The sequence below is a fragment of the Tympanuchus pallidicinctus genome, unplaced genomic scaffold (assembly GCF_026119805.1).
Source record: "Tympanuchus pallidicinctus isolate F22 unplaced genomic scaffold, pur_lepc_1.0 scaffold16, whole genome shotgun sequence".
Classification (NCBI taxonomy): Eukaryota; Metazoa; Chordata; class Aves; order Galliformes; family Phasianidae; genus Tympanuchus; species Tympanuchus pallidicinctus.
Window position 1 is genome coordinate 18,585,304 of NW_026294679.1, and position 12,697 is coordinate 18,598,000.

The 12,697-nt window shown below is 48.8% G+C and overlaps 1 protein-coding gene across 2 annotated transcripts; it reads right to left on the minus strand.

The window, feature by feature from the left end:
- Positions 1 to 1,053: 1,053 nt before the first annotated feature.
- ELOVL3 (ELOVL fatty acid elongase 3) lies at positions 1,054 to 12,652 on the minus strand. Of its 2 annotated transcripts, none has more exons than XM_052677203.1 (4): positions 12,495 to 12,652; positions 3,473 to 3,604; positions 2,891 to 3,042; positions 1,054 to 2,278 (listed from the first exon to the last, which is right to left on the minus strand). In XM_052677203.1, exons 2-4 carry the CDS (start codon positions 3,541 to 3,543, stop codon positions 1,857 to 1,859), a joined length of 645 nt encoding a protein of 214 aa, XP_052533163.1. In that variant the 5' UTR covers positions 3,544 to 3,604; positions 12,495 to 12,652; the 3' UTR covers positions 1,054 to 1,856. The 2 variants fall into 2 exon arrangements, with proteins under 2 accessions (XP_052533163.1, XP_052533162.1); XM_052677202.1 differs by lacking the exon at positions 12,495 to 12,652 and adding an exon at positions 5,939 to 6,036.
- Positions 12,653 to 12,697: the final 45 nt, after the last annotated feature.

Here is a 12,697-nt window from a genome sequence, read left to right on the forward strand (position 1 = left end):
GCCAGAATCACCTCTGGTGCAGTCAGAGTGAAGCACCACACATTGCCCAGACCCAGCAGCAGCCATACGCCAACTCTGAGCTGAGAGTGCTTTGTACAGTGGCACCAAATAACAAATGCATCCTGGGGGAAAAAAAAAAAACAAAATAAAAAAAAAACCATAAAATTTGCAGACATCACAATGGTCAAAAACAAATAACAAAGTGATCAAATTGGCAGCAGTGAGCCCTAGGAGGGATCTTGCGCCTTCTGGATGCTACTTGCCTTCCTGCTACAGCTGAGATCTGGTGCTCAGCCCCTCAGCACTTCCCTAGCTGTGTCTCTGGTGCTCCTGCCCAAGCAGGCAAATTCTAGCAGGCTCCTGCTCATTCTACAGGCTGTCACTGGACACTTCCCAGTCTGCAGATACAGCATGCACGTGTTCTCCTCCATCCAAATTGTTGATGGAAGAGTTGAACAAAACCAGACTCAGGACAGATGTCCCTGAAATTCACTCATCATAACTCTTCCTTTCAGCAGTGAACCACAGATAACTCTCTGAGTAAAGATACCCAATGGCTTTGCCCCCACCCAACATCCCACCTACATCATGTTTTAAAGCTCTCTCGAGAGTGTAGAATGTGACACAGCATCAGAAGCCTTAAAAAATCCACTTCAGTGGCAGCCAGGGCTCTCCTTCCCCACGTCCTTACCTGCCATGGGAGCAAAGCAGATTACTTTGTCCGGGCTCTGTACGCTTGTGCTACTCATCTCCTCTTTGCTCTTTTTGCAGTGCAAATGGAACACTCTGGGTGTCTCTGTGCCTGCTGAGCCAGGTGTGAGACGTGCTGCTGCCACAAGCCAGCCAAGGCTCGCCTCTGCTAGAGCCCTTCCATGGCGAGGGCAGCTGTGTGCAGGGACAGAGGGCCTCAACGTGGGGAGGGATCTGGGGAGCTGCAGGCAGTGGTGGAAACACCCCACGGAGAGACAGAGCCTGTGGTGCTGTGCTGTGGCTGAGCAAGCAGGACGCAGGGACAAATTAGTGCTTCCCACACCACTCAGAACAAAGGCATCAAATAAACAAACCCACACACAACAGCATTTATTTTAGTCATTTTCAGGCATCACCATTGCCATTTCCAATGCACCCAGAGAGGAGTTCTCAGACCCTTCTGCCTCCCACCCATGGGTCTGGCCCTTGGCAGGGCCCGCAGCAACACCTGGTCTTACTCAGAGCCCAGGCAGCAGCTGTCCCAGTCAGCCTGCTCAGCACTCTCATGGTAATAACCACTAACATTCAAGTGATTCATTGTGTGACTCTAGGTGTAGCCTTATGGGAGGTGATGTTTGAACCTGTGTCAGCATGCCAAGCTTTTATGGCAGATTGGGTAAGGCTAAATGCCTGGGCTCAGCTCAGAGGTCTGTGTTACTTCTCAGCTGTACATTCTGTGCTCTGCAAACAGTTGTGGAGAGAAGACTTGCAGCCACTCATTGCTTTCCTTGTATTAGCAGAGAGGGGTCTTCATCGCCAGCAGAACCAAGAAGAACAGCAGATGAGCTAGAGCATGGTTCCTTCCCCCTCTGACAGAGTGAGCCCAAAACTAGGCAGCATCATATGGGCCAGGAGCTGGACCAAAGGAGTCTCCAGTTCTGCCTCCCTCTTCCTTGCACTGCACATGGCAACCTATGCCTCACTTTGGCAAGTCCCCATTGGGAGGGAAACATGCCAAAGGCCAATGCACGAGTTAACCTGAAGGCTTTCATCCACAGGGACCTTCACCACCCCCCATCCCATCGGGTACCTGAGCTCAACCCAGAAATGAATAGTTCCCCTTTCCCTCACCTGCCTCCCAGCCTCCACCTGCTCCCTCCCCAGTTTTATTCTCCCTTCAATTTCTGAGTACTTGTCAGGTAAGACTTGGAGAAGAACTTACAGAAGAGCACCAAATAACTAAGGTACATTAGCAATGAAAAGGAAATGCTAGGCCAACTGCAAAGGCAGACCTCATCCTCCTTCCAGAAGATGAGCAAGATGCACAATATTACACCTACTGCCATCTGCAGAATCTGTGAAAAGGTGATTGCCATGGCAATCCAGCGGGGTAACCGGAAGCCCGCTGCTCGCACGGTGTAGTAGGAGTACATGACAGTATGGATGGTGAGGTTTAGGGTGATGAACCAGCCGCCACCTGACAACATCTCCTTGTAGCAGTACCAGGAATAGATGAGCGTGAGAATGTGGTGGTACCAGTGGAGGAATATGAGCTTCTGTTTCCGGAGAACAATGAACACGGTGTCACCTTGGTTGGAGGAGAGGTGCATCATCAGTCAGGCAAATCACAGAAGTTATGCAAGCCTCCAGGTGAAACAGAATGAGAGAGCTGTAATGCTAAAGTTATTACCTGGCTTGAGCCCACCAACACTAGCTTCATGTCAAATTTGCCCATATAGGCACCTGCTGTTCACAGGGGATAAACTTCCTACTGACAGTTTCAACCCCTCTTTGTGTTTCTGCCAGCACTTCTGCTCCTAACAGACTTGACGCTTGCCAATGGAAGCGTTGCCACAAACACTTCAACAGGCTCCTGCTCTAGGAAAGAAAGCTCTTGCAGGTTTGATGCAAAAAAACCCCATGGGGCTGCACATGTGTCCCAGCACTCCCCTATCTGCTGCTGTCTTCCCATTGCAGAACAGCCTATTGGCTTGAGAAGGTGAAACCAGTGTAAGAACATCAGGCTGTACCCCTGCAGAAAGACTACACATCATCTAGATTGAGAAACAGGAAGCAAGAAGAGTGAGTGACGTGCAAGGCAAAACAGTCCTGTTCTCTGACAGAGTCCTGTGAAGAAAAGCCTGCTCATAAAAGCAAAGGAGTTCTGAATATGTTGCAAAAGGAGAGATTTCAGACTCACCCAGTTCCAGGACTTTGCTCAGTATAAATAAATAGACCCATAGCTTGCAGATGGGGTCGACATAAAAGAGTTGATTGCACACTGACTGTTTAAATCCCACAGTAGTCAGCATGAAGACCATGTGCTTCCAGGTGCGATGGGCCCCAATGGCGCTGCAAGAAAACCAAAGGAGATCTGAAAGCTGTGTCCAGTTCACCCTCAGAAGGCTTCTTTGCTATCAGTTTGTACATTTCACGACAGCTCCAAACAGACCGTGATCAGTCATTCCAAGCCAATTTGTGCTCGAAGGCAGAGGTGCTCCTCTACAGCCAGGGCCTAGCAAGGCAGGAGGCTTGCTCAATGCTCCCTCACCAGGCTGAAGACATGTGGAGATGAGGGCAACGTTGGCAATGTGAAGTCTACTTAGTCACAGAGCACAGACTGTGGCTTTCTCGTGGTCTCTGTAGGAAACCAGTACCAAAAGACTGGACTGTTTAAAACCAAGTATTCTAGACTGATCATTACATCTTGCATGGCAAAATAAAATAAATAAACAAACCAGAGCTACAACTTGTCAAGTAGTGCCAGGCTGAGAGTTCTTACCTGAATAAGGCCAGCCCCAGGGACCAGAGGGCCAGCGGCATGCGCAGATTGTAGCCTCTCCTGTCCTTCATTAAATACTGGACTCCAAAGATCAGAATCACATAAGCTACAGAAAAAAGGAAGGTGTTATACCTGCAAGAAGAGAAAGAGCAGTTAGGGAAAGAGCCAGGCTGAGTTCCTCTTTGCAGTGGAGTTCTGTGGCCCCAGCAGAGTTCTCAACAAAAAATAAAAGAATAAAACATCGCCCATTCTTGTGCAAGTGTTGGGTTTGGTCACAGGAAGCTTCTCCTGGCAGTGAGCGAGGAGGAATTCTGGGATCACAGGTGAGAGCAGGAGCTGCTCCAGCAAGCAGGCCCCTGTGGGACAAGGACATGACAACCTGCAAGCAGGATCCCGAGCAGACAGGTTGATGTGTTTTGTTGCTTTGTGCACCTGTGCACTGTGCAAAGGAACCAGCTGCAGTGCGCAGGCTGAGCAGGACTGTCCCCCTACGGGCTCCACCGTGCAGTGGGATGAGAAAGCGGTGGGAAGAGAACCAAACAGAGCAGAGGACCTGGAGCTGAAACACGGCCCTAACAGCACAGCTCTCACACACAGGGTGAGCCGCAGATTCCGATGGCCCAGTACAAAACCAAGCCCTCGACTGCTCTGCAGGAGCAGATTCGGCAGCCCGGTGCTCTGGGATGAGTGTTCCTTCCGCCACTTTGCTGAGCTCACCGCAACGGAGCTCTCTGAGCAGGCGACCCCAAGCACTGCAGAGAGCCCTGCTCCACCTCCTAGCTGCTTGCCAAGAAAGTGCAGGAGGGCAAAAGAGATTTGCAACTATTCCAGGAGCCATTACGTAATCAAGCGTCTTTAAAAGCTAGTCCTTAGCAAAGAGCTGGGGCACATCTGCGGGAGCTAATCCTGCAATTGTTACACTGGGGCAAGGATGAAGAGCAAAGCACCACCTGGTTTGACCTCAGGCGCTACTGGAGCATAAACGGCTGTTTAAGCAAGCTGCTGTGACCTGACTTCAATCCCAGCAGTGTGTCAGCACCGAGGGGCTCCGGTGAAGGGGCCCGGGCTGCCGCCCTGCCCTTCCAGCCCGTGCTCCGGTGGTCTCAGTGCTAACAAACTCCTGCCCGCGGGCTCAGGAGCCCAGCCCCAGCCAGCAGAGCCGCTGGCGAGCCATCCTCCACGCAGCAGCGCCACAGATGCAGCCGGCGACTTGCTGAGGTCCCCAGCCCCCCTCACTACAGGTCCGGGACTGTCCCCTACCGGCTTCCCCTGCTCGCTACACGCCAGCCTGTCCCCTCAGACACTCGGTGTGCCGTCCCCCAGGGCCAAGTGCCGCCGTAACAACACATGGAGAAGAGACTGGCTCCCAGCCCCGCCAGGTCTCCCCTCGAGCCGCAGCTGCACCGGGCTCCTCGTGGCTGGGAGTCACCGCGTGTAAAAGCGAAAAAAGAAGTCAGAAAGGCTTCCTCTGGCTGAGAACAACTCCCTTTTCTCCTGGAGCTCGGGAACCAAACAGGCTGTCGTCTCCGAAATACAAAATTGCACAAGAGCCAAACGTTGCTACAAAGAAGGTAGCGATTACTGTTTGTAGTCACAGAGAGTTAAGCTGAGAACACCTCGAGTAAATGCAAAGCCACCTTCTTGCTGCAAATTCGTTTAGGTAAGAGCCATCCCTTTGCTCCAGAAAGTGAAAAGCAGTAGGAAACCAGAGTGAAATGTGGACAGGTTCTGAGGAAAGTACAGCAAACCAGTTACACACTGGAAGAAAGAAGGCGACTTGTAGGGGTTTCTCCTGCAGTGAACAGGAAACACTGAGGAGGTGCATCTATTAAAGATATTATGAGGACAAGAAAACTGTGGGCAGCAGTGAGAAAAGCAAGTGAGATCTGCCCCTTGCTCTTCAAAAGGCAGAAAAATTTCAGAACGAGATGTAACTGAGCTTGATGTATTTCTTTATTGTTCAGCTGACTTCTGAGTGAATGCATAAGTGGGTAAAGCGAATTCTCCAAACAGGAAGAATTAGTTTAAGCAAGAGCTCCATATAAGAAGAGGAGGCTACTCTTCAACATCTGCTTTGAATCCAGCAGAGCAATTGCCCATCGAATAATGTTTACGACATCAAGCCACTGGGGATATTCTTGAGGAACAAGCTTGGCTATTCAGGCTGAGAGTGCAGGCACCGAATTATTCGACAGCAGCATTTTGCTGCAGGTTAGGGATTCAGACTCACTGCAAACACTTGCACTAGCAGATGTTTTTCATTCTCACACCGCAGCTCGGTCAGATAGGGGCATCTTCCAACGCAGGTCAGGACCCGCAGCCCCTTTTCCCAATAGTTTCGGGCCATAATTTCCACTTTCTCCTTCCAGCCCTCCCCCGCCAGCCCCAGCTGCTCTGCCTCATCCCCGCACGGCCGCCGAGACGCGCCCCAGCCCCTGTTCCTACGGCATCGCACCCAGCGCTCACCAGTTCTCCCCGATCCACCTGATCGCCTCCCGCTCGTTAAAGCTCTGCTCCATGTCCTCCAGCGCCGACGGGTTAAAGCCCAGCACCGCGCCGCACGGTCCCGCAGCTGTCCGCACCGAGCCGAACCCAGGCACCGCCCCGGGACCGCCCCCGCCAGCCCGTCGTCGCCTGGGGCTGCTCAGCGGAGCGGAGCGGGGCACCTGCTGCTGGCAGCCCCCGGCCTGCGCTATGCAGGTAAGTTTCGGGGTTAGTAGGCATAATGAACACAGCACGCCTAGCTGTGCCTCCAGACGCCGCTCCTTCAGGCTCCTGTGTTACACCCGAGACTTCCATCTGGACGCCCGTCACTGGGGTGGCCACCAGGCGCTCAGCTCTGTGCCATACACACACCCCGCTGGTGGCACTTGCAGTCGAACACGTACAGACACGGAGCTCCAGGGCACCTGAGCCCTCTTCTCTCTGCCAGACGCTCAAAGTCTTCACGGTTTCTCAGGGCGTTGCCTGAAAACTGAAACATCATTTTAAAAGCTAGGTTGCCAAGATTCAGCATTTGCTCAGCAGGTGTAAAGGCTGGTTACGTCTGTGCAACAGAGGGCTTGCTAAACTTCAATCTGTTGCATCCACAGAACTAACAATCCAGGATTTATCTGTCCAGAAACACAGCCAAAATCAGTCCTTATGATCAGTTCTCTCTTGCTTTCAAGAGCTGCTGTTTTTAAATCTGCAGTTAGCTGCTGTGCTGCAAGGTCAGGGCATTGGATGTAGTGCTCTCTGCCCTGCTGTTGTCATCAGCTTCTGCTCATGACCTCATGTTGTGGGGGAAAGCTAGTAGCAGGAAAGAGCAACACTTGGTCAGTGCTTGGATAACCAGCATCCTGGACAACCTTGTACTCTAACACACAGGCACTCTTTTCCTCTTTGTTGTTATCCCCACCTCTTCCTCTTCTTTCCTGCCCTAGTGACAATTGCTTGCCTTCTGTCGCTTCCCAATTAAGAGATCATCATTACCATGCCTGGAAGTGGACTTTGGATAACAAAGCATCTATGAAAACTTGCTCAGTTAAAAAGAGGCTCAGGTCTTCTTCTAACTCATGGAGATATAAATATGAAACTTGTGCATCAGGGAGGCCAACAAGTGGGTCTGTTGAGGGGTTTGCTTCTCACTGGTCACTGAGTCCCAGCCACATGCCACCTGCCCACTTATCAAGACTCAGTAGACCAGAGCCAAGCACCACCTTCCTGGTTCAAACGCCTTCTTCCCTGAAAACTCCAAGGTAAGATAATAATTTCACCTCCAACCAAGGCTCCATAAATAAAGTAGTAGGAAAGATTCTGCCTTTCTTTAGAAGGCACAAACCACAATGGCTTTTGTTAAGAGGCTTCAAGCCTACTTCAACAGGGAGGTGCCTGTAACACTTGTAGAGAACAGCTGGGCAGAAAAGCCAGTCTTTTTACAGAAAGGTTCAAAATAAGGTTTTGGCAGGAAAAACAAAAACAAAAAAAACCAGCACAGCTGCTTCTTCTAACAGGAAGGAAACGTTTGTCTGGATGAGAGATTTGCTCTCTGTTCTATTGGGCAGAAAGAGTCTGGCACAGGAATGAAAATCCCGTTTCATTTTGCACCATCCTGACTTATTCCCCTCTTTCCAAAGGACTTCTAGGTTATTCAAGTCAGCTTACAGGTTTCTGATTAGCAGTGATTTTGCCATACTGTGGAGGAAAACAACCATTGCAGAGTTTCATCCCCCTCATCCCACGTTCTCTTCCCTTCCTTCTCCTCTTTGTGCCCTTGGCAGAACCAAGCTGCAATTCTCTGCTCAGCTGTTCTGCGCTCCAATCTTTAGCAGCTCCAGTCAAATTCTACCAATTTTTATTTATTTGCTGAAGAAAGCAACGTTACAGAAAAGAAACATCTTGCCTGACCTGAAAGGACACAGCAGAGAACACCATGCATCAACACACTGCAATCAGGGCCCGTACCAGAGACCCCCCAAGCCCTTACATTTCCTGCTCCACTTGAGTCACTCCAAGAAGCTGCCTGGGTTGGGTGTTGCCATCCTTTCCCTCTGGCAGCAGTGATCTTAGCCATCTTTAGTGGAGTGTGGGTGATGCAGTGGTTTCTAAAGCAGCCTGCTTTTGAGCTGAAGAGGGAACATTACCAGGTGCAGACCTCTTGTATGTTTCAGTAACCATAAAATCATTAAGGTCGGAGAAGATCATCTAGTCCATCTAGTGCCCACTAACCACGTCCCTCAGTGCCACATCTCCAAGTTTCTTGAATGCCCCAGGGGATGGTGACTCCACCACTTCCCTGGGCAGCCTGTTCCTGCACATTACCACTCTTTCTGAAGTTTTTTCTTAATATCCAACCAGAACATCCCCTGGCACAACTTGAGGCCATTCCCCCTCATCCTATCACTGTTACCTGGGAGTAGAGACTGACTCCCACCTCACCACAACCTCTTTTCAGGGAGCTATAGAGTATGATAATGTCTCCCCTGAGCCTCCTCTTATGCAGATTGAACAATCGCAGTTCCCTCTGCAATACCCTTCTCTAAATCTGCTCCAGGGCCTCGGTGTCTTTCTTTTTAGTGAGTTCCTGAAGTGTGGCCTCACCAGAGCTGAGTACAGGGTATGATCACCTACACTCTTTCTGTTACAAGACAGGCTGCCAAGATGGCCACCTAGGCACACTGTTGGCTCATGTTCAGCCAGCTGTCAATTAGCACTTCCAAGTAGCACTCTTTTCCTCTGAGCAGCTTGACAGCCACTCTGCCCCTCCCCTGTAGCTTCACATAAGATTGCTGTGAGCGAAGTGCAGTGCACAGCACTTGGTCTTGCTCATACGACTGGCCTCAGCCCATTGATCCAGCCTATCCAAATCCCTCCATAGGGCCTTCCTACTCCCAGGCAGAGGGACACATCCCCCCAACTTGGTGTCATCTGCAAACTTACTGAAGGTACACTCAATCCCCTTGTCCAGATCATCAATAAAAATATTAAACAGGGCTGGCCCCAGTACTGACACTTGGGGACCACCTCTTGTGACTGGTTGCCAGCTGGATTTAATTCCATTCAATACCACAATCTGGGTCTGGCTTTCCAGTCAGTTTTTTACCTGACCAAACCATGGGAACACCCACTTCTCCAGGAATACTGTGGGAAACAGAGTCAAAGTCTTTGCTGAAGTCTAGGTAGTCCCAAACATATTGTGAAATTACATTCAAGGTGCAAACACTTGAGGTTTTTATGGAACATACCATAAAATAGTACCATAAAATTCAGCTAAGAGCCAGAGATATAATATAACCAACGCTCCAAATAACCAACGCTTCTGCTTTCTGCCAAGGATTAAAACCAGCAATAAAATTACTTGCATAAGAGTAGCAGGACTGGATATTAGTACTTATTGCTGGAAATAGTCTCAACCCAACAGATTTAATTGCCTTGTGCCATTGTCCCAGCTCCTAGAAAGCAGTATGTTGGTGCCACAGCTTCCCAGGTTCTCAGTACTACTCCTGCAGCCAGTCTTCCTTGTCTAGTTCCTCCCATCTGTTAGAAAAGCATCTTGAGCTGCATACTGTGTGCCCTGTTAAGGAGCATGGTTCCACTGGGACAAAACTGCTCAGAAAGCCAAGAAACAATGGAGGAGGCTGACACAGTCATGTCTTCCAAACACCCTTCACCAAAGCCAGCAAATAAAAACTTCGGACTCATGTATGGTCCTGACAAAATATTCAGTAGAACAATTCAGTAGGATTTTCAGTAAATACAGATTTGTTCCAAGTTCACAGGGAAGAAACATGCAGTGAGGACCATTATAAGTAACTATATGTTATAGCTTTGCACTTGGTTGTAATATTAGGAGTAACTATATGTTATAGCTTTGCACTTGGTTGTGAAAAATTCTCAGGTTCTGGACTTAAATTATTATTTCATCTTTACAGATTAAATCCATGTTGAACAAGGTGAACAAAATCCAAGGTGAACAAAAATTATATATATCATACAGATCTCCGAAGACGCCACATTTTGGAGTAAACCAGCATCTAGCTCCCTTGTAAATGTTCCAGGAAGGCAAAGTGAATGCAAAGCACATCAAATCACAGCATGCACTGCATGCTGTCACTGACAGAAAACACTGAGAATTGATTCCTGAAACTCCCTCTAATCTAATTTCTTTCCATCATCAGTTTGGTCCTACTGTCTTTCCACAGGCCACAGTGACAGAAGATGCTGGAGGAATCACCCTGAGAGCAAGGCTAACATTCACTGATGCCCACATAATCCTACAGTGCTGATATGAAATGAGTCCACCTGCAGCTCCGATCTAGCACGCAGGTATTCGAGCACCAGAGCCCATGAGAGCATCGTCTGCAGCAAGATCCTCTTTGGCCGTTAGAGGGGAGCAAAAGACCAGAAATGCACAGGGAGGCACGGCAAGCAGGAGCAGGTAGAAGGCTGGTCCTTCCTGAGCTCTTCTGCCCTGGGAGCAGCAGGGACCTCAGACCCCAGGAGAGAAGAGGATCCCCGCTCCCCACAAGCAGACCCTCTCTGCCCTGCTTCTCCACTCTCTTTCTAGTGGCATTTCCTCACAAGTCACCCGAATGGGCACTTGGGATGCACACTGATGCAGTGGGAGGCTCATACAGCTTCTGCACAGCAACAGAGGAAGTAGTCCTCCCTTGCAGCTCCCTGCACAGTGCTGACCAGCAGACACGACGAGCCGCAGTTCAGCCTAAAGGTCTCCTTCTCATGGCAACATGCTACTGTATCAAGTAGATCTGTATGTGACCCTCACTGCGTTTTAGCATGGCCCTTCTGAAGGATGTGCACAATAACAACAAAGGTTGGAGGTCTGAGAACAGTTTTGCAGAGAACTAGCCAAGTGTTGCCTCCTTGATACAGGTGTTCTCCAAAAAACTGTGGTGGGAAACGTGCTAGGCTGGACTTCCTCCTCCTGCCATGCAAGAGTGCTTCCCTGGCAGGACAGAACAATGCAGATCCACAGAACGGGAGGAGAAGGTTCAGCAGAAGGCACCCTTTGGAGTCCTTACAAGTGCTCCAAGTTATTTCTTATTCCCTGACCAAGTTACTCCTACCACTGCAGAGCACTCCAAAATTAATGTCAAGGATAGCTAATCTCCCAAGGGTTAAACACAAGAGTAATGGTGATGTCGCTTAACCTAAAGATGCCATTATCTGCAGTCCCTCTCTGCACAAATGCCATCAGAGCAGCTTCTCTGCTTCGAATTAAAGGTTATGGGTTGCAAATCCCTCAAGAAACACTGACTCTGAAAATCATCTCAACGGAGTGCTCCTCCTAGTGGCACGGCAGCGGTTACCATCCATGTTACTTTCTCTTAAAACCTGCTAGTAGTCTGGTGGCACTTGTAAATAGAGTAAAAAAAGTGAAGTGAGTGAGCCAGTGAGCTTTTGCCTGGAGTTGCTGTGCTTTTAAACTTAATTCTGGAAACAACAGCTGAATGCATATTCAGAATCCACAGAACTTCAGATTCCCAGAAAGTTGGTCAGTTTAATTCATCACTGTCAAGTTTTCACAGCTGGAAATTCAAAGGAGGGAGGACATCAGGTAGGTCTGACTGCCTTAAAAACGGGGCAAGCTTGTGAGCCAAAATTCCTGTTGAAGGACTCTTGATCAAGACTGTTAGCATGCTTTAAGCAACCTGATCAGCTGCACCTTTATTGCAGAACTCTCAGAACAGAGGCTGAGTGGAAGGAATTCAGGAGTGCATCAGTTGTGTTTTGTGAACTGCTCAATAGAAAGACTTGACGTTCAGTTTTTGTTTAAAGCACTGAGCGTGTTCTGGATGAAAAGATTAAAATGAACTACATCACAATGACAGGTTAATTAACCAAACCTCCTTGTCACATGCTGCCTATATTGTTTACAGTGTATGCCTTGCATTCTCAAAGACTAAACACAAAACCTTCTCTTTGGCAGAGCTCAGAGTATTCCTCTGTGTCACTTACACAGCCAGATGTAGCCCACAGCCCTGCCAGCCCCTCTCTACTTCTCCATCTAGGCATTTCCCTGGCTAGAACCCCAAATCTTGCGCTGCTCCTGCTTGAACTGAGACTGTGCCTCCTAGAGCATGGCACAAAGTTCTCTGAAGCAGAACTCCAGCTGAAGACTTCACCCAACTCATGTTTTCATGAGAGGCACAGTTTAATCTGTAGTGCTTTCAACAAAAGCTCACCAATCTTTTTTCAATTCTTCATTCACTTTTCAAACAATGGACATTAGATACATACCCATTAAGATTACATATCCACCAAGGCTTTGCTTTTCCCCACTCCTTCAAGCTTCTTGTTCTCTGATTTGATACATACAAAAAAGCCACCTTGTTTTCTTTAAACTACTGTTAATTGATTCCACACACCACCTTGGGCACAATTACATCTACACAGCTGAGAAGCGTCACTCTGGTTTTCCAGGACTTCCAGTAACAGAAGCAATCTCTACACTGCAAATCTTCTATTGAGTGTTAGTGATCTTCACATCAGAACATACTTCAGTCTTGTAACAGCCTACCTTACAGAAGGAGACAGGGATTAGACAGCAGCAGCACTATTCCAATTCTATTTCTATTAAATAATAAATAAGCCTTCTATTAAATAATAATTCCAAATTTTTCCTCCAGAGGATCACCACACAGTTGTAACTACTATTGCTAAGACTACTTGCAAGAAGCCAAGAAGGGAACAACCCAGCTGCACCCCACCTGAAATCTCTAA